Genomic DNA, 21,748 nt, shown 5'->3' on the forward strand with positions numbered 1-21,748 from the left:
CCAGCTTCTCTCTCTGTCTCTGCATCTCTGTCTCTCTGTCTCTCTCTGTCTCTGTCTCTATCGCTTGCTCGCTCTCTCGCTCGCTCGCTTCCTCTCTCTCTCTCTCTCTCTCTGTGATTAATGAAAATAAGGGTCACATGTGCTTTCCTGCCTGGGATGGCTTTGTACCTCAATCCTTAGTTCTCAACTTCTGAGTTGCTAAGATTAAAAGTGTGAGCCACTAGCACCCAGCTGGTTTTCCTTTTCTTAATTCTTTATAAAGTGGAAATAACAGCATGTTTAGAATGCTGTTGATGTTAAACTGAGTATGGTGGTACACAGTCATAATCCCTTCTACTTGGGAAGTGGAGGTAGAAGAATCTTGGTACAGGGCTAACTCTGGGCCTGAAAAGCAAACCAACAAGGATTGAGGGTGTGGCTTAAGTGGCAGAAAGCACTTGCTAGGCAAGTTCAAAGCTCTTCATCTCAATGCCCAATACCACCCTCCCCCACACACACACCAAGAAAAAGAAAAAGGCGATGTTGCTGGAGTTACCGATTTGTAGCTTCACCCTAAGCAGACAGCCAAGCTCCCTCCCACCTGCCACCACGATGACCCCTGCAGTCCTGTTCTGCTAGGAATTCTGGAGTGGCCGCTAGCTCCTGAGCTCCACACAGGTCCATTTGCAGTGGCTACTGTACCCATGGTTAAAGACCTTCCAAGGTGCCAGTTAGCCTGGAAGGCCATCCAACATCTAGCTCTGTGGAATCACCAGTCTAGGCATGGAGCCAGGCAGGGCTGGGGTAGGACGGGTGAAGACAGGGCAGGAGACAGGAACCACACTGTAGAGGAATCTGCCAGACCCGCAGTTGCCATCCACCGCCCTTCCTGCAGTTGTGGTTACAATCACCCTCAAATGCTTGAGAATGCTTCCTATGTGCCATGCGGTCTTCATAGTCCCCAGGCAGGCTTTGCTTGCTGTCAGATCTAGGGATCAAAGACACCACCCCCACCCCCACCACCCCTGCCCAATCTCCATCCAGAGGGAGCAAGAACCTCTTGAGGGATGGACATCAGAGAGAGGGAGGGGACTTCGCATGGAGAAGGAAGGGAAGAGGAAATGAAGCAAGCCTTGCCTAACTCCACAATGACCTCGAGGCTGTTTGACTGTGGCTTGGGGGCTAGGAGCTCGTGATCCAGAAATGCTCGGCTGCAAAACACAGAGCTATCAGCACGCATGACCCAGTGTGATGTCATCCACCCATCCTGTCCCTTCTCTGTTCTGCCACTTCCTCTTCTCAGCCCTCGCTGAGCTCTCAGAAAAGCCATGCCTGCCTGCCGGGGACCTCTGTCTGTAAACTGGATGCACAAACAATATCTCATTGGATCCTTACCACCACATCCTGAGATGTTGTCTGTGCCTCCATTCCACAGTCGGGCAAACTGTCTTAGAGACGTAGGGTTCCAGATGTAGTGCAGGGATAGAGTGCTTGCCTAGCATGCAAAAAGCTCTGGGGACTGAAAAGCACACAGCACACACTTGTCTGAGAAGGGTTGTGATCTTCCCAAGGAGCTAACAAATGGCAGAATTGGAATTCAAGCCCAGTTAGGGAAACTCTGAGGTTCTTGCCCTTCCATAGTCTTGGGATGGAGAACAGAGATGATCACTGTCCTTGTACATCAGGAAATGGGGGCTCGGGGATGTCAAGGGAACTACCCGAGTTTGTTCATGGAGAAAGTGGCAAGGAGAAGGTAGTAAACCCATGTGGAAGATCTGAAAGGTCGCCTCCAGCTAGGATACTTGTAAATTCTGGGTAGGGGCAGGGAGGAATTAAAGATAAACCACTGGAAGTGAAGAAGCTTCCAGGCTGATTTTCATAACTTCTGACTTGGGAAGTCATAATGGCTGCCCTCATGCAGCCCTTTCAGCTTCATCCCTCCCCTCAGTGAAGGAGAAAATGTAGAAGAAGAAAAAGAAGTTCTCCATGATCCAGAAATCCCTTTGAGACTGGTCCTCTGAGATCCCACACAGATTTAGCCAGTGGCCTCCACTTCCCTGGAAAGTGTGCCCACAGCCTCCCCCTGCAAAGGAGCGGCCATCCCTGGACTCGGCTCTACTGACGCAGCCCCTCTCTCCGGGCGCATCCGTGCGCCGGTGCGCGTGGCGCTCCCGGAGAGGGTGCCGCGCACGTGCGCACTCGCACTCCCCGTGCAGGGCGGGCCGCACGCTGCACAACCTCGCCCGCCACGCCCTCTGCGCTCCGCTCCGCCCCGCCCCGCCCAGGTCCGGCCCAGCCCCGTCCCAGCCCCGGAGTCCAGCTCCCGGGTCCCGTGCAGGGACACACCCCGGGGCGGAGCCACCTCCTCCCAGGGCCAGCTCGGGCCAGCAGCTCCCGCTTCTGCACATCCACCCCGACCCGGACCGACATGGCCCAGGAGCCTCCCTCCCGCGCCCTGGAGCCCGAGCACGTCCAGCAGCTCCTGCGGTCCTCCCGCGAGGCCAAGAAGTCAGCCTACTGTCCCTACAGCCACTTCCGCGTGGGGGCCGCCCTGCTCACGCACGACGGGAGGGTCTTCTCAGGTAAGTGCGCGCAGGTCTCTGCCAGCCCCGGCCCAGGGGGACACTCGCGGGTCCCCAGGGCCAGGCCTCCTGTCCTAGGCCAGGGGTGCAAGATCCTGAACAGCCCCGGCCCGGCTGGGTAGAACTGGATTAATGCAGCTTCCAGTGCCTACGGATAGTTCTCACCTGTGACCTCCCCCCCCACCCCAAGATTGTGCCTCAAGGGGCTTGAACCCAGGGCCTGGGCGGTGTCCCTAAGCTCTTTTGCGCGAAGCTAGTGCTCTACCACTTTGAGCCACAGCCCCACTGGTGGCTAATTGGAGATATAAGTCTCACAGACGTTTCTGCCTGGGCTGGCTTTGAACTGTGATCCTCATATTTCAGCCTCCTGAGTAGCTAGGATGACAGGTGTGAGCCATTGGTGCCAGGCAGTGTGCCTGTCTTTTAGGTGAAGAAACTGAGGCCCAGAGACATAGGACTGGCATCCACAAAGCCCTATCCATGTATATGTATATGTATATGTATATGTATATGTATATGTATATGTATATGTATATGTATATGTATATAAAGGTTCAGAGAATTAAACTTCTGGCCTCCTGCTTCCTCTAGGACTTGAACCAGGCCTCCAGCCTGGCCAGTGGCCTCCAGTTCAGAACTCTACTCAGGCCTCCTTTTGTTTTCATGGTTTTTGAGATAGACTTGGATCATTTTAAACCCAAGAATCAAATGATCTTCTGGTCTCCACTTCTTGAGTAGCTGGGATTACAAATACATGCCACCATACGCAACAAGTCTCCTCTTCTTCCTGCACCAAGGGTGCCAGGGCTAGATGGGGAGCCAGGAGGAAAGCAGCTCAGCCCAGGCCTGGCCCACCAACTTGAAGGAGAGCACCAGGCGGAACCTGGGTGTCCAGCAATGAGTCTCTGTGCCTCTGCTTCTCCACACCTTTTCTTCAGGTTTTGGAGACACTCCCATCTAGACTGGGCATGCAGCTCAGTGATAAAGCACTTGCTTTACAAGGGCCAGGCCTCAGGGTTCACAAAAATGAGTAAATAAACAAAAGTCATCTGAACAAAAGTTCAAACCCACCCTTGCCAGGTTAAGGGGCATTCTCACTCAGGACAGCAGGTAATGAGTAGTGGTGACAGGTCCCGGGGTCTTCAAACACCTGGGAGAAGTGACCTGGATCCAGTGCTAGTTTGTGATAGAAAGATAAATGACATCCATTTCATCCTGGCAGCCTTGCAGGCAGAGATGGCAACTAAAGCTCAAAGAGAGAGTAAGTGCTCTACGTCACAGAGTTGGGATTGTGACCCAGAGTTCCTGACTCTGAGGTCTGCTGCTTTGTGTGGGGCAAAGGGTCTGAGCGTCCCACTGAAACTCAGCCCCTGCCTGTTGACCAGATTAGTGTTGATCATTAACTGGCTCTGCAAACGACCTTGCAACATGGACATGGCAGAGCCTTGAAGGTGGAATCTGCTGATATTTTGCAAAGCCTCCTATCATGCCCCTCCCCACTCCAGGTGCAGAAAGCCACTGGCACCCCTGCCAGCCCTTGCAGGACACTTGCTATGTGCTAGCATGGGTTCCATCTCCATACTTGCCCCCACCACCTCCCCCTGGCCCCAGACTTTGCACTGCAGAGGGCAAAGGCTGAGTCCTGGATCTGTGCACCCTCCATCTTCCCCTACAGCTACACAACACCTTCTAGCCCCTGAGCAATGATAGGCAGCACCCAGCCTGTCAGGCCACAGCACGTTCTGGCATGGGTGCCCTGGTGGCTGCCCTCCATACTGAGGTGTGCAGTGGTATTTAGGGTGAAGGCTCTGGCGTCAGACACCCCTGAGTTGGAGTCCTGCTGTGACTCTATGGCACTCCCCACCTTCTCAGTCTCAGTTTACCCATTTGTAATGTAGGATCACAGTTGCTATGAGACAGAGCTGGCATTCGGTGGGTATGCCTGGCATAGGGGGCAGTCAGCACCCACACTGCTTGTTGGAGCCTGGGTCATATCAGTAATGGAGTATGTTCAATCTGACTTGAGGTGGTGAAGTTTTGGGGTGTGTGTGTGTGTACTGGGATTTGAACTCAGGGCTTGTGTTTGCTAGGCAGGCTCTCTACCACTTGAGCTTTGGCAGTTTTGCTTTAGCGATTTTTACTGGTAGGGTCTTGCACTTTTTTTTTTTTTGGCCAGTCCTGGGCCTTGGACTCAGGGCCTGAGCACTGTCCCCGACTTCTTCCCGCTCAAGGCTAGCACTCTGCCACTTGAGCCACAGCGCTGCTTCTGGCCGTTTTCTGTATATGTGGTGCTGGGGAATTGAACCTAGGGCCTCGTGTATCTGAGGCAGGCACTCTTGCCACTAGGCTATATCCCCAGCCCAGGGTCTTGCACTTTTACCCAGGGCTGGCTTCAAACGTAAGGGCCTCCTACACAGCTGTGATGACACAGGTGGGAAATGGGATCTCTCTAACTTTTTGCCTAAAGTGACTTCAAACAGCAATCTGCCCATCTCAGCCTGGCTTCAAGCTGTGATTCTCAGATCTCAGCCTCCTGAGTAGCTGGAATTACAGGTGTGAATCACTGGTGCCTGGCTTAAAGATGAGGGTTTTTTGGGGGGGGTGGGATGGGGGGGAAGCTAGGAATATGGCGTAGTAGTAAAGTGCTTGCCTCATATACATGAAGCCCTGGGTTTGATTCCTCAGCACCACATATATAGAAAAGGCCAGAAGTGGCACTGTGGCTCAAGTGGTAGAGTGCTAGCCTTGAGCAAAAAGAAGCCAGGGACAGTGCTCAGGCCCTGAGTTCAAGCCCCAGGACTGGCCAGAAAGAAAAAAAAAACAACCAAAGATGATTTTTTGTTTTGTTTTGTTTTGGTCAGTCCTAGGGCTTGAACTCTGAGCCTGGGCACTGTTCTTGAGCTCTTCAGCTCGACTAATGCTCTACCACTTAAGCCACAGCACCATTTCCGGTTTACTGGGGTGGTTCATTGGAGATAAGAGTCTCATGGACTTTCCTACCTGGGCTAGCTTTGAACCATGATCCTCAGATTGGTAGCTAGGATTATAGGCGTGAGCCACCAGCACCCGACAGATTTTTTTTAAAATTTTTATTCTACTGGGTTTTAAAATATATATATATATATATATTTTAAATAATCCCTTGGCTTTATAGCTGAATTAGAATCCATGGTCATTTTCAGGGGGCAGAAGTCAAGAATATGGAGATAGAAGTGGCCCTCTAGATGTAGACGCAGACACACGGCCTCAGCATCTCCTTGTTAGAAACACAATTTGTGTGTTCTAACAGATCTAGTGAATCAGAAACCTAGGAGTGGTCTCTTGCATCTGTTTTGTCCTCTGGAGGATTCCGATGCCCACTTGTGTGGGTCTCCACACTGCTTTGACTTCATTAAGATTCCTCAGGAAAGAGAGTGGAGACAGTGTCCCTGGACTTAGGGCCCAAGCTGTTGAGATCTTCCTTCCTGCTGATGTTGCCAGTAATTCCCCGCTCTAGCCCTGCCTCAAAGCACCAAACAAACTCACAACCCAGCCTCTCTGAAATGCCACGGAGCATAAGACAGTCTTTGTATGGGACAGGCTGGTATGTGTGTCCTGGCATGCTGCCACCAGCTTTGGTTTTTCCCTTCTGGACATGCCTGCCTTGCCCGGTCAGTGAGAGCTGACCCAGCGCTGCACAGAGGTCCCAGCAGATGCAAGTCCAGGCAACCACAAGGAATAGCAGCATTCTCAGCCCAGCGCTATGTGGTCCAGGCTGACAACTATGGTTTCTATGTGGGATCACCCCACCTGTCCCTCCTGTGTGCTTTGGAGTAAACCAGGACATGCCAGCAATGGAGCTATTGGTGGCCTTTCACATCTGCAGTGAGTGACCATCCCCTGCCCCCCCCCCCCCGCCCCACTTTTTTGAGCAAACCTGGGCAATCACACTTGAACTTGCTAGAGGTCCTAAATACAGTGATTTTTAAAAATTATTTTAATTTTTTTAATATCATTGTGGGGCTTGAACTCATGGTGGAGTCTCCAGTTTTTATTTTTTCTGGTTAAATGGAATTTTCTATCCAAGCTGGCTCTGAACCTCGATCCTCAGATCTCAGCCTCCTGAGTAGCTAGGATTACAGGCATGAGCCACCGTGATCAGCTCCCAGTGATTCTTTTGCATCTGGCGCTGAAATGAGAAATTCCATCTGCTCAATAATAGTATCTGTCTTAGTCTGCTCAGGACTTGATAACAGACTGGATGGCCTAACTAACAGATGTCTATTCTCATAGTTCTGGAGATTAGGAAGGCAAGTCCACAGTTCCTGAGGTTCAAGTGTTGGGGGACCTTTTTCCAATCCCAGCACCCCCTCCCTGTGTCCTTACGTGGTATAGAGAGGAACTCTGGGTTCCTTATCATAAAATGAGATGATCTTTTTTAATTTCATCACAAGAGCTCCCCACTTGACCTGGCTCCATCCAAGCTTAATCACCTCCCAAGGTCTTTCCCCACTGAGGAGAGCATTGGAATGGGGTGGGGACATGACCATGAAACCAAGAGCCTCCCTCTTCCGGATCCTGAGAATACTACTTGGATTGCAATGGGGGAATTAACTTATAGAGACTTATTTCTGGAAAGTGTTGAGTGTTGTGAAGAAAATGACAGGAAAATAAATGGATGGAGAAATTGTAGAGGGAAGAGGCAATTTTTTTTGATAGTGTGATCAGGGAAGGCTTCTCTGAGGAGGTGAGGTTTGAGCAGACAAACTGTGTGCACATAGTGTGTCAAAGGACAAGATTACAGCAATGGTGTTTCAAGATGTCCATTGGCTTGATGATTGGGTAATATTACCTTCCATGAGTAGAGCTGAAGTGGCTGGTTTTATAGAGAGAAAAAGACTAAAGGAAGCTAAAACAAAGAACAAACTTCATCTTGGTCATTTCAATGTTATGCTCCTTCCTTCCCACGTGGTGTGTTTGTCAAATGTGCATCTCTATTGGGGAACATCTGAAGCAGTTAACTTAGAAAGAGAAAAGTTCTGGGCATTCCAAGATCCAGTGGCCCCACTCTTTGGGCCTCTGGCAAGGGCAGCATATGGTGGGAAACTTCCCATCTGGCCATCCAGGAAGCAGTGAGAAAATGGAGGAGACCAGGTCCCCACAGTCCCCACTGAGGGCTTTGCAGGGCATTGAGGCTTGGCAATCCTGGTGGCCTCCCTGTAACTGCTTAGGTCAGCCAGCCATCACAGGGCCATAGACCCCATGGGAGACACCATGATGAATGAACACGGCTCTGTTCCAGTAACACTTTATTGACAACCAAGCAACAGGTTGAGTTGGGCCTGAGGGGTTGCGTTCACAACCTTTTTGATCTAGAGTCTCTTCTCTGCTGCCCATCTTTACCTAACCCCTTATCGTAGGGGCTTTTACTACTGCCCCTTTCCCCCAGAGAAACTGTGCTGTTTGTCCTCCAGGAAGCAGCAAGAAAGGTAAGCAGATTCACACAATCCCCATGGAGGATACGCCTCAATGACCTAAAGACCTCCCATAAAGCCCCTCCTCCTAATGAGCCACAGCACTTCTCTGCAACTCCACCCAGGGGACCAAGCCTTCAATATATGGATCTTTGGGAGACAGCCAACATCATAAAGTGGGGACAAGGAAATAGAACATTAGAAAAATAATTAACACTAATTAGCCTGTTTGTGGGTAGAATAAGGCAATGTGTCATCATTGTACCAGTAGAAACTGTCCTGTCAGGGAAATTTGACTGTTACCTGTCTCCTTATTTAGAATGTGAGATTAAAAAAAAAAAACTTATTTTCAGTTTGGAACCTCAGCATGGGTGCTTCCATTTGGGGCTCAATAATCTGTCTTTGTTATTTTACAAATGAGGACAAGGGACTTCTGTAGGACAAAGGGTCCCAGAGCTGAGCACGACCAACCGCTGGACTGTCCCTACAAAGAAAGCACCCTTTGAGTCACAGGATATGGGGCTGTTCTGGCTCTCCCTGCCAGAACACTCTCTCTCTCCTAAACTGGCCTGTAGAAATGATTTATGTAAGGTCCATCCCGGAGGGCTCCATGCAGATGCCCCCACCTGTCTAAAGTCTCCGCCCAGTACCTGTGTTACCTAGGTAACTGGCATACCTAGAGGGAGCCATGTCCCCTCACCTGGCCACACCTCTCCACCCCTGCCCTAGATAAGGTTCAGCCCTTCTCTCCATGCATCATCTTGGCCACAGGCCAGCAGTTCAGGAATAAACTTTTCTCTCCTGTCTGAATACCATGTGGTGCTCTCCTTTATCGGCTACCTACTTTAATCAACCTTACAATATATACATGGCAAAGGAAGATTTCTCTAAGAAATGAGAACTTCCAACACAGACACTTGCAAATGTCCTCGGAGACTGGTTTGCCTGTAAGTGTGGCCATTCATTTTAGCAGCATATACAAGAAACCCAAGATTTGTGTGACTCATGTCTGGTGGGTAAAATGTCAGGCCTGAGGCAGGGACAGGGCAGAGCAGGTGGGAAGGCCAGGGCTGTCAGGAACTAGAATTCCGGAGAAGCAAAGTCAAGTACAGAGGATCAGCAAGGATGAGTGCCATGGGCAAGCATGGTCAGACCAGAGAGGTGTTTAAAAGAAGTCATTTCAGGTCTGGGAATGTGGCTTAGTGGCAGAGTGCTTGCCTTGCATGCATGAAGTCCTGGGTTTGATTCCTCAGCACCACATAAACAGAAAAGGCTGGAAGTGGCACTATGGCTCAAGTGGTAGAGTGCTAGCCTTGAGAAAAAAGAAGCCAGGGACAGAGCTCAGGCCCTGAGTTCAAGCCCCAGGAATGGCAAAAAAAAAAAAAAAGCCATTTCAGGTGGGGATCAGGAACCTGGCTGGGAAGACAAGCTTAGACACAAGGGTCAACTTTGACCTAGCAGAGAGGCTGGCTCATAAGAACCTAGTTTTTGCAGTTGTAATAATTCACATTTTAGCACAAACAAATGCTTGGCCAAAGTAGGCATATAATAAATGTTCATCACTGTTTTGAAGGTTGCAATTTTTTTTTGTTTTTATCAGACAGGTTTGAATTCCAGGCTTAAGCCCAACTCGAAGCTCTTTTTGTGCAAGGCTCTATTACTTTGAACTTCAGTGCCACTTCTAGTTTTCTGGTTGTTAATTGGAGATAAGAGTCTCAGGGACTTTCTTCACCAGACTGGCTTTGAATTGCAATCTTTAGATCTCAGCCTCCTGAGAGTAGCTAGGATTACAAATGTGAGCCCCCAATGCCTGGCACAATTTGTTTTCTGGTGGTACTAGGATTTGAATTCAGGGCCTTGCACTTGTTAGACTGGCACTCTACTGTTTAAGCTGTACCTATAGTCCAGATGTTTGCTGCTTAGAAATGCAGACTTTTCTGCCTGGGATGCTTCAAACCACACTCTTCCGGATGTGAGCCTTCTGGGTGGCCGGGTCACTACTGGGTGGCTCTAGTAAGCCACCAGCACCTGGCTCTAAGGGCTGTAATTTTGGGTTACTCTAGGACCTGTATCTCAACTGTATGATAGTTTCTGTACAGCTTCAATGATAGAAATATACACCAACTACTGAAAATAAGAACAGCGTGTATGGGGTCATGAGCTAAACTGTGAGAAGAGTTGGAGTTGGAGTTGGGCATCAGGGACAGTTGCCTCAGGCCAGGATTTTTCCCCACTGTCTCTCATCTCTTATGCACCTGTGCATTTGTCTTCTATCATGAATGGAAACATGAGAGCCCACACTCAGAGGAAATGACAGTCCACACAGAGAAGAATTCTGATTGGTTGGTTCATTTGGGTCAGGTACTTATCCTTTAGCCAATAGCAAGGCCATGTGAGAAAATATGGCTGCTTCCACTTGAATTACATGCTGGGAAATAAGGTGAGACAGAAAGGAGAATGCGGGACTAGGTTTCTTTCTTTTCTTTTTTATTTCTCATTAGTGTCACTGCTGGGGATTGAACTCAGGAGTTTGTGGTCTTGCTTGGCTTTTTTGACCGACACTAGTGTTATACCAGTTGAGCCATAGCTCCACTTCTGGATTTTAGTGGTTAATTGGAGAAAAGAGTCCCAGGGACTTTCCTGCCTGGGACTGGCTTTGAACGCCAGTCCTCAGATCTCAACCTCCTGAGTAGCTCAGGATACAGGCATGAGCCACCAGCACCCAGGTTAGTCACCATGAATTTTTTTTTTTTTTTTTTGGCCAGTCCTGCGCCTTGGACTCAGGGCCTGAGCACTGTCCCTGGCTTCTTCCCGCTCAAGGCTAGCACTCCACCACTTGAGCCACAGCGCCGCTTCTGGCCGTTTTCCGTATATGTGGTGCTGGGGAATCGAACCTAGGGCCTCGTGTATCCGAGGCAGGCACTCTTGCCACTAGGCTATATCCCCAGCCCGACACCATGAATTTTTATCCTATCAGATTATCATTCTCTCATTCTCCTCAAGCCTCAATTTCTCCTTTGACCTTGACCTCTGCAGGGGTGATGAGGTTGCTTGGTATTCTCTGCCACTCTGACTCTACCAGGATGGAGGCATTAGGGAAACAGAGGTGGTGGGTGATGGGAATCTGCATTGTTCTCATAACCCCCTACTTTCTTCCTGGCCCACTGACACACCTCCACTACACACACACACACACACACACACACACACACACACACACACACAGTCTCAGAAAGACCTCACTCCTAGCTCTTTCTGGAGGTACACACTGCCCCTGGGCAAGACCTGCAACACTGCCCAATTGCACTACCAAACAGTTTCCTCATTTTCCTATATTTAGACCTTGACCCCCTCCCTCCATGCCCCTGTATCTCTGACTCTGTTTAGAGTTAGCTGGTGCCTCTCTCCAGCGACAATTCAATCCTTGTCTGACATATTGAGTTCTCTGTCTCCTCTCTCCTTCATTCCACTTGATCTTTCCTAACAGTGGGCATTGTTGAGAAAGGCCCATGGTGCAAGGGCCCTGCAGCCTCCAGTGTTGCAGGCCAAACTGCTCTCTCCTTCCCCACCTGGTTGAAAACGTGGAGCCCCTCTCATCCCGGAATGGGTGAGCTGGGAAGTGGCAGCAGGAAGTGGTTCTGGACCTACTGCTGTATCTCCTCTCCCCTCAGGATGCAACATAGAAAATGCCTGCTTCCCGCTGAGCGTGTGTGCTGAGCGGACTGCTATCCAGAAGGCCATCTCAGAAGGGCACAAGGATTTCAGGGCCATCGCTATCTCCAGGTGAGTGGGGCAAACAGGTCAAAATGACACTCATTCCTCTCTCCTGTCACCACCCCCTATGACCTGATCATTCATCCACCTCACGCAGGCCTATTGTGCATGTTCTGTGTGCCATGTACTGGGATAGGATCCTGAGCTCAGCACTGTAAGGAGATAAATAAGAGATGGTCTCTGTTCTCAGTGAGCCTAACGGGGAGGAAAACAGCCTAGGCAACTCTAACACAAGGGCAGCTGTATCCCTGCTCCCCAAACCCAAAGTTCAAAATCTTCACAAAGAAGTACAAGGCTGTTGGGTGCTGGCAGCTCACACCTGTAATCCTAAACTACTCAGGAGGCTGAGGTCTGCAAATCATGATTTGAAGACAGCCTGGGCAGAAAAATCTATGGAATTCTTATCTCCAATTAACCACCAAAAAGCCAGAAGTGAAAGTATACCCCAAGTGGTAGAGGACCAGTATTGAGTGAAACAGCTAAGTGAGGTCAGGCCCTAGTGTGTGCACACACACACACACACACACACAAAATGCTGGGGACCTAACAATCATCTAAACAGACTTCCTTGCCACTACATTTTATAGCTGAGACCCAGAGAAGTTGAACAACTTTCCTTGGGGCTAGTGGAAGAGCAGGGACAAGATTCAGGTCCTCCTGTTGTCATTTACTCAGAGTTAATGTTGCTGCATCATGCTGTGCTCAGAGATCTGACATTCTTCTGTCCTCCTGAGTTCTCTCTTCTCTCTCTCTCTCTCTCTCTTTCTCTCTCTCTCTCTCTCTCTCTCTCTCTCTCTCTCTCTCTCTCTCTCTCTCTCTCTCTCTCTCTCAATCTGAATAAGCCAAGGGTCTCTTCTAGGTGCCAGAACAGGCTTGGTAGGGTGATAGCCAGGAAGACTTTCACTATAGCAGAACCTGATTATAGATTCTAGCCAGGTTCTGGCTGAACAAGAACCCCAAACTAGGGCTGGGGATATAGCCTAGTGGCAAGAGCACTTGCCTCGTATACATGAAGCCCTGGGTTCGATTCCCCAGCACCACATATACAGAAAATGGCCAGAAGTGGCGCTGTGGCTCAAGTGGCAGAGTGCTAGCCTTGAGCAAAAAGAAGCCAGGGACAGTGCTCAGGCCCTGAGTCCAAGGCCCAGGACTGGCAAAAAAAAAAAAAAAAAGAACCCCAAACTATTCTCACACACCAAACATACATCCTACTTCTCAGGGGCTGGCTCTCTTGAGAGCCTGCCAGGTCCTTGTGGGCCCTGTACCACACAGACTCAAGTGGCTTTAGGATTCAATCTTGGGAATGAACCCTTTCACTAGTTGGGAACCATCTATTTAATGGTTTAATGGTGGGTTACTTTTGTGTGAACTTTTGCATTGTCTACAAATGACAGAGTTCTTATTGAGGTAATGTTACAAGAACAATGCAGGAAATGGTTACCTCACCAAGAAGAGGCCACATGGTTGCCAAGCATTGGTCTTTAGGTACTGTGAGCCTATCCTTTCTGCTTACGGAAGGCGCTGCAGCCCTTTCCCAGGCCAGAGCAAACAGGAGTCTTAGAACAAGGCTGATGAAGGCCAAACCCATTGTTTATGGGGATTTTTTGTTGTTTATTTTGTTTTTGCTTTTTCTAGCAGTGGGATGAACTCAGTCACTTGGCTTGCTTACTCAACTGATGCTCTACCACTTGAGCCACGCTTCAAATCTATCTTTATGCTGATTATTTTGGAGATGGAATCTCACAGAGTTATCTGCTTTAACTCTCTCTGAACCACAATTCTCTGGATCTCAGCCTCCTGAGTAGGTCAGATTACAGATGTATGAGCCAGTAGCTCCCATGTGGAAATTCTCTGTCTCTCTCTGTCTCTCTGTCTCTGTCTCTGTCTCTGTCTCTGTCTCTGTCTCTCTCTCTCTCTCTCTCTCTCTCCCATTCTGAAGCTTGAACTCAAGGCCTGGGCACTGCTTCTTGCTTTTTTTGTTCAAGGTTGGCACTCAACCTTTTGAACCTCAGCTTCACTCCTGCATTTAGTTGTTAACTAGAGATGAAAGCCTTATAGTCTTTCCTGCCTTAAAGGATCCTTAAATCTCAGCCTCCTGAGTAGCTAGGATGACAGGTATGAGCCACTGGTGCTAGGCTCCCATGTGGGTTTTCTGGGACCCTAAACCTTGCTACAGTCTGGCCCCAATTGGTCCACATTATTCAAGGCTTGTTTCTGAGTGACTGGAGCCAAGAAGGCACTTAGGGAGAAATGCCTTGATTCTAGGAGTTGTCAGTGTAATGGAGGTTTGTCCTGGCTTTCTTTCAGCTTCTAGACAATACATGAGGCTGTGCTGGGAACATTTTGTGCAGATGAGCAGAGATCTGGATGTGACTGAACTTGGGAGGGAGGTGGGGAGAGAAAAGAAAATAAGAGAAATAACTCAATTTTAAAACTGATCTAAAAAAATGGCATTCTGGAGAAAGAGAGACCAAAGTCAACAAAAGGATAATAGCACAGTCTCCTTACTTGCTAGAATTTTCCAAGTGAAAGGCTTTTCTCTTGGTTAATATCTACTTTTAAACATGACTGGGTATTGCTAGCAATGATTATCAAATGTCCTTATTTGCATAAAACTCACATTTTCCCAGTACCCAACTGCTCTACTCTGAGAATTCAGCCTCATCCCTAGCCAGAACGCAATCATTATGGCGCTAGTGGCTTGTTAAATTGCAAATGGGGATTCGAGGTGGAGTGGGAAGTGTCATCTCCCTTGTTAACACTGGGTAGGGCTGAACAGTCTGAGTCTCCCTGAGACTCAGAAGGATGGAGAATGCATTCGGGAAGGAACCCTGTGTGGGAAGAGCCAGGCTGGACTTTACTGGCAGAGAGATAAGGTGGCCACACGGGGGTCCCAGCTGCGCCCACCAGTTTAATAGCATTCCAGCCCCTCCAGTTGGATAGGCCCGATCTCTGTGTGTGATCAAAGTTGGCACAACCACAGAACTCTCGGCAAATGACAGGACAGGGTGAAGGGCATGGTGAAGCAAGGTCCTTCAGCTTGTTTCCGGCTCTCGTTGCTCACTCTCGGCAGGGATGTGGAGGTGTGGCTGAAAGCCCAGGTTCCAGGTGAGACCTGGCTTCCGATCCTTCTTCACTGTCCATCCTGGCCTTGGTGCTCAGGATCTATGAGCCTGGCCTTCTACTGTGACATTCAGGAGAGGAACACAATTCCATGGACTGCCACGGGGTACGATGAAATGATTTCTGCATTATTCTTGCCATGGAGTATGTACCAAATTAAAACTATTGTGCAGTAAAAAATCATGACTTCTGGCTGGGCATCAATGGCTCACACCTGTAATTCTAGTTATTCAGGAGTCTGAGATCTGAGGAGTGAGGTTCCAAGCCTATCCAGGTAGGAAAGTCTGTGAGACTCTTATTTCCACTTAACCATCAAAGAAGCTGGCGGTGGAGCTGTGGCTCAAGTGATAGAGTGCTAGCTTTGAGTAAAGAAGCTCAGAGACACAGCCCAGGCCCTGAGTTCAAGCTCCAGGATGGGAGGTGATGGGAATCAACAACACCAAAGGCAGAGTGTACAGATTCTCAAATCCTGCTTTAGCTACTCAGGAGGCAGAGGGAGGAAGCTCTTGGGTCAAAGTTATTGAGACCCTATCTTTTTGTTGTTGTCTTACTAGTACTGGGGATTGAATTCAGGACCCGGATTCTGTCCCTTAGCTCTTTTGCTCAAGGCTGATGCTCTATCACTTGAGTCACACCTCTACTTCCAGCTTTTTACTGATTAATTGGAAATAAGAGTCTTGTAGACTTTCCTGCTAGGGATGGCTTCCAACTACAGTCCTCAGATCTTAGCCTCCAGAATAACTAAGGATCACAGTTGTGAGCCGCCAGCTACCATGCCCAAGCCTTTCATACACTTACTTCATGCTGCTGCTTGCATTCCTTAGAAGTAGATGATGTAACCAGCCACAGCTTATAGGCAAAGAAACAAGCCTTGGAGGGCTTAAGATGACTCAGAATCACACACAGTTAGGAAAACAAAAAGCCAACCAAGAACCACAATTTAAATCCCATGTTCTTCCCAGAGGTATGAAATCCAGAAGTGCACCTGTGTGGGCAGCAGGCAGCAGGGAGGCACCTAGAGTGAAACCAGGGCTCTGGAGGCACCATCTTTGTCCTGCTCAGAGCTGATGGATTGCCTGAAGGGGCTTATTCTCACAGGCAACCCTGACATGTCTTAGGCTTTCTCAGATGCTAGGAGTCTATTTTTCTCATTGATCCACATGCAGCTTATTGTTTTCATGTCCCAGGGCTTTTGCACAAGCTATTTATTTCTTTTGCCTACAGAACTCTGATACTTTAAACACCTGAACCTATTTCCTTACCTGTAAAATAGCAACTCAGTCTCTAGAAAACAGAGAAGCCACATTTTGGAAGGTCAAATTGGGAGTCTTCTTTGGAGAGCCAGCGTCCGCAGGTAGACTCCTGTCTCAAAGACTTGAAGCCCAGAACAAAGCTTGAACCAAGCTTTCAAAGACAAAAAACACATGCGTGGGTGGGGCCCCTCTCCAACAGAAGCAGACCAGACCATATAGGGAAGGAGCTTGGGTGCCAGCACAACTTCCCACCTAAGGAAATAGCTCAGGAGTCAGCTTAAACCTTCCATATAGGGGATACGCCTCACATTTTCCATATAGGGAGATACTTGGAGGCTACTCAAAGGTGAGTGACTCAAACCACTGAGGGGAAACCGGAGGCCAGCATTCTGTGTAGCAAAAGCTCTCCTAAGGGGAGGGGGAGGGGGAGATGAGGGAGGAGATCACAAATAGTACAAGAAATGTACCCACGGCCTTAAGTATGAAACTGTAACCCCTCTGTACATCACTTTGACAATAAATAAGTAATTATTAAAAAAAGAAAGAAAGAAAGAAAGAAAGCTCTCCTAAGGCTAAACAGCATGCTGCCTGCAATCAATGAATGGCCTCTTTCACTCTAGGCTTTTCAGCACTAGGTGGAAAGCCCCCTCCACCCAACAAGGCACCAAGAAGGCTGTGAGAAGTTACTTTGACCCAGCCTCCTTACTGCAATACCACCCAAGTTCTGAAGGTGAAAAGACATGACATATGTCAGGTGCCTGGTACAAGGGGTGATCACTAGATAGTGATATGTTAACTCTACCCTTTCTTCCAAGGATGGGGCCAAATACCACGCTCTGTAAACAATTCACTCTCACCTCAATGGCAGGGCTTATCCCTTTTATACTTCAGTTTGTTTAAAACCATGACTCGGGGCTGGGGATATAGCCTAGTGGCAAGAGTGCCTGCCTCGGATACACGAGGCCCTAGGTTCGATTCCCCAGCACCACATATACAGAAAACGGCCAGAAGCGGCGCTGTGGCTCAAGTGGCAGAGTGCTAGCCTTGAGCGGGAAGAAGCCAGGGACAGTGCTCAGGCCCTGAGTCCAAGGCCCAGGACTGGCCAAAAAAAACAAAACAAAACCATGACTCATCCAGCTTTCTGTCACCCAGAGCCAAGTTCTCTACCTCTGTCTCTCTGTCTCTGAGGGGTGTGTATGTGACCGAGAGTAAGTGCTCAATATTAATTAGTTTACTGGGCATACTAATGACCACAGAGCCCAGTGGCCTCACCTTGTGGAAGTATGGAGAGTTGCCTGATTGCCTTCTTAGCCTCGAGGGCCCAGAACCTGTGAGTCAGGAACTGAGCAAATGCCCCAGTGCCTTGGGACAGACTGATCAGAGCTGCCTTCTCTGCTTCCACAGTGACCTGCAGGATGACTTCATCTCACCGTGTGGGGGCTGCAGGCAAGTCATGAGAGAGGTAAGAGCTCCTCTTCTTCCCAGGATGGAAAACCCGTGCCTTCTGGCCTTCCCAGGGCACCATAGCAACACAGCTGTGAGCAGGGGCATGCGATGACTGCTCAGCTGGTGATACTCAGGCCTTTCAAGGCTTGCAACACTTCCAGAAGCCAACACTTCCTGAAGGCATGTCATCATTGGTCCCAAGCACTGATCCAGCACTGGGAAGCCAAGTACTGCCTGCCCTCAGAGTGTGTGCAGGCAGGTACAGGAGGCAGGAAATAAGCAGGGCAAGAAAGAAATAAGCAGCAGTTTCTGAGAGTGAAGAGTACAGTAGCAAAACCCCACAGGACAGTAGATGGTGTGAAGAGGACAGAGAGAAGGCTCTGGATCAGGGGTTGGAAGACTCCACCCCTCCCTCAGCCTACCACTCGGTTGCGAATAAAGTTTTATTGGGACACAGTTATGTGCATTCATCCAAGTGCCTTCTGTGGCCACTTTGGTTCTAGGACAGCAGAGTTGAGCAGTTGCACAGAGGCGAAAACCTGAATATTAGCTATGTGGCCTTTGACTGTGGTTCTTTGAGATTGGGTCTCACTGGACTGGCCTCAAACTGCAATCCTCCTTTCTCCTCCTCCCACACACCTGGGATGACAGGTGCATGCCACCACACCCACATCCAGCTGGGGCTGTGCTCATTGTTTCAGCTTTGCCTTTCTGCCTTGGGGCTTCGGAGATTCTGTGGGCTCTCAATATCTCAGTCTTCCCACTGCTTCTGCCAGTACTGCAAACCAGGCAGGGTTTGCAAAGCTCATTTCCCAGATGTAAATGAAAACTATCACTAGACAGGTGCAGCATTCACACAACGCAATGTGCATGACTGCGAGGGCACACAGGGCTGCCAGCAGAACGGCGGTATCTGAGGTCACAGAGGGAAGTCACAATTTGGCACCCAGTCTCTGGTTCACAATGCCCCAATGTGGCCCACTTGCTCCTTGCTGCTTTCTCCAGATTAGATGTTGGCAAAGGAGAAAGGTGGCTTATGAAAGAGCTGAAGGAGGGAGAGGAGAGAATGAAACCAAATGCAAATGATAAGAGATGAGGCCTGGGGGCCAGGGTGGTGCTTGCTTAGAAGATTTGCCTTCTAGACTGCCTGCAGTGGGCTTTTGTCCATGGCCTCAGGCAGAGCCTGCCAGGCAGGAAAATTTCCCCTTAGAACATTAATTCTGAAATAGCCAGAAGATTGATGGTGTCTGGTAATGGCTTGGTGATTCAGACAGAAGAATGGAAGGAAAATAGGCTGCAAACCTGAGCGCTTTCTGGCAGCCAACCTAACAATCACGATGGCTGCATGAACTGACAACCTTCTATGCACCCAGATATCTTCCACCAATAAACTCTGAATCTCACCATGCCTGGACCAGGCAGACTCTGGGCCTGGTGATAACGCCAAGCTGTTTCCTTGAGGCTGCCACTGATTTAAATCTCCCCAACATTTGAAGACACTGAGTTTAAGTTGGGCATGGTGACTCATGCCTATAATTCCAGCTACTCAAGAAGCTGAGAATTGAGGATCACAGTTCAGAGCCACATCTTGAACAGACAAAGCTGTGAGTCTCTTATCTCTAGTTAGCCAGCAAGAAGCTACAAGTGGAGTTATGACTTAAGTAAAAATGGCAAATGAGACTTCAGGGTTCTGAGTTCAAGCCCTAGTACAAGCATGCACACACACACAAAAGATAACCCCAAATAGTTATCATTTATCCAAGCAAAAAAATTATAAATAGGGCTGAGAGTAATGGCTCCCACCTGTAATCCTAGCTAGCTACACAAGAGGCAGAGATGGAAAGATTGAGGTTTGAGGCCAACCCAGGCCAAAAAAATAAAGTTAGCAAGCCTCCATCCCAATCACTAAGCTGGGTGTAGTAGTGTGTGTCCATAATCCTAGCTTCTAGGGAGGTGGAGGTAGGAGAACTGTGATCCCAAGGCCAGCCCTGGGTAGAAGCATAAGACCCCATCTGAAAAACAAACTTAAAGCCAAAAGGGCTGGGAGTGTGGCTCAAGTTACGGAGGCAAGTGAGAGGCCCCAAGTTCAAATTCTGTACAGCAAAAAAAAAAAATCACAAATAAATAAATAAAAGTTGTAAGTAAATAAGTTATTTTGAAAAGTATCTACCCAGGGGGCTGAGAATATGACCTAGTGGTAAAGTGCTTGCCTCGCATACATGAAGCCCTGGGTTCGATTCCTCAGAGAAAAGGCCAGAGTAGTGCTGTGGCTCAAGTGGTAGAGTGCTGGCCTTGAGCAAAAGAAGCCAGGGACAGTGCTCAGGCCCTGAGTTCAAGCCCCAGGATGGCAAAAAAAAAAAAATCTACCCAGGGAGCAAGTAGAGATCTCAGAGTATAGAAAGATTGGGAAACATATGCAGCCTCACTGCCTTTACCCTGGGTAAGCTAAGGCACAGAGAGGGGTATGACATGGTACATGGGAGAGCCAGACTCAAGTGTGTCTCTATAAGCCCTCTAATACTGCCTCAATCACACTGGCTCCACCTCTTTTCCAGTTTGGCAGTGACTGGGCTGTGTACATGACCAAGCCGGATGGTACCTATGTTGTCAGGACAGTTCAGGAGCTGCTGCCAGCCTCTTTCGGGCCCGAGGACCTGCAGAAGACTCACTGATGGATGGCCAGAGAACACCCACTGCCTGGGAGAGCCTGAATTCTCGCAGGGGCTAAAGGAGATAGCCCTCAGAAACGTCATAAGGCCTGGGTCATCTGACACATGGGCTTCAACCCTCCAGGGGCTGGGAGAGGTAACTTCCAGGTTAAAATCCTTGGTGCTTGGATTTCACAAGGCCTGACCCAGAGCCCCTCCTCAAAATCCCTGCACCCCGGAAACCCTGACCACTGCCACCATCTTTAAAATACTAAGCCTGGCCTGCTTTTCCACCAGACTCCCTGAGCTTTTACCTTGCTCCACGGGACTTTTATGATCACAAACATCACAGAGCATTCTGACTCAGAAGAATATGCTTTTCTCTTTGTCTCTATTACTGCTGGCAGCTTTTAAGAGGGACAGAGAGGGTAGAAAGAGCTGGGCATGTTCTGCTGGAAGAACTATGTGCCTTTCTGGGTAGAGTCTGAGTCTGTGGGCTTCTTGCCTCTGTGTTCCCAGATGGGAGACCCCTAGGCTGGGCTGACTGCTGGTACCCATCACTACATAGTTGACCTCTGGGATGGCCCTCCAAGGCCCATGTGTTAAAGGCTTGGCACCAGCCTGTTAAACTACTGGGAGGTAGTGGACCTTTAAGAGGTGGGGCCTAGTGGGAGGAAGAGGGGTCGATGGGGGCATGTCCTCAGAAAAAAGGGGAGGAACCCAGTCCCTTCCTTTTCCTGTTTCTAATTTCCTAGTCATGAGGGAAGCAAGGTTTTCCTCTTGCCAAGTTGTGCTGCCTCCCCAGCCAGAGGCCTCAAGACAGTGGGTTCACCCAACCATGGCCAAAATAAAACATTTCTTCTTGTAAGTTGATTCTCTCAAGTATTTATTAAGTGATGAGAAGTTGACAACACACCATTTCAAGAGTCTATCCACACTTGCCTGAATCCTGTCTCCACCCCCCCCCCCCCCGCCCAGCTGTAAATGAGATTCTGTAGTGTAGGGGGGAGGCAGAGGCTACAGTAAAGGTTTCTCACATGTGTCACATGCTTTTGTTCTGTGACTTTGGTGTATGGGGGGGGGGAAGGGGGAAGGGTAGTGGAGCTTGAACTCAGGGCCTCATGCTCATTTGGCTTTTTTGCTCATGACTGGCACTCTACAACTTGAGCCACATTTCCACTTCCAGCTTGGGATGGATCACTGGAGATACGAGTCCTGTAGACTTTTCTGCCCAGGATGGATCTGAACCAGAATCCTCAGATCTCAGCCTCCTGAGTGGCTAGGATTACAGGTGAGAGCCACCGGCACCTGGCTGTATTCACTCATGCTTATACATCAAAAATGCTAAATACTGTAGAGAAAAAATGTATATGGAACAGTCTCTGCCCTTGTGGAACATAGTCTGACAGGGAGAGAGAAGTGCAGACAGGTCTAATGTGCAGAATTCACACCGTGATCCAGGCAGTGCCATGTGTGGACAGTGGGCACAG

The 21,748-nt window shown here is 49.1% G+C and overlaps 1 protein-coding gene across 1 annotated transcript; it reads left to right on the forward strand.

Annotated features, from left to right (window-relative positions):
• Window positions 1-2,350: 2,350 nt before the first annotated feature.
• On the forward strand, window positions 2,351-20,952 carry Cda (cytidine deaminase). The gene is made up of 4 exons (XM_048350391.1): window positions 2,351-2,561; window positions 11,686-11,797; window positions 17,569-17,626; window positions 20,166-20,952. Exons 1-4 carry the CDS (start codon window positions 2,408-2,410, stop codon window positions 20,280-20,282), a joined length of 441 nt encoding a protein of 146 aa, XP_048206348.1. The 5' UTR covers window positions 2,351-2,407; the 3' UTR covers window positions 20,283-20,952.
• The last annotated feature ends 796 nt before the right edge of the window (window positions 20,953-21,748 follow it).

Source organism: Perognathus longimembris, chromosome 7 (genome assembly GCF_023159225.1).
Source record: "Perognathus longimembris pacificus isolate PPM17 chromosome 7, ASM2315922v1, whole genome shotgun sequence".
In the NCBI taxonomy this organism is placed as follows: domain Eukaryota; kingdom Metazoa; phylum Chordata; class Mammalia; order Rodentia; family Heteromyidae; genus Perognathus; species Perognathus longimembris.

What these genes read in the sequence shown, in the direction of transcription:
- Cda (XM_048350391.1), top strand. Translation starts at nt 2,408, where the DNA reads ATGGCCCAGGAGCCTCCCTCCCGCGCCCTGGAGCCCGAGCACGTCCAG. An exon ending in AGGGCCATCGCTATCTCCAG is followed by an intron (nt 11,798 to 17,568) that starts GTGAGTGGGGCA and finishes CTGCTTCCACAG; the next exon opens with TGACCTGCAGGATGACTTCA. An exon ending in GCAGGCAAGTCATGAGAGAG is followed by an intron (nt 17,627 to 20,165) that starts GTAAGAGCTCCT and finishes CCTCTTTTCCAG; the next exon opens with TTTGGCAGTGACTGGGCTGT.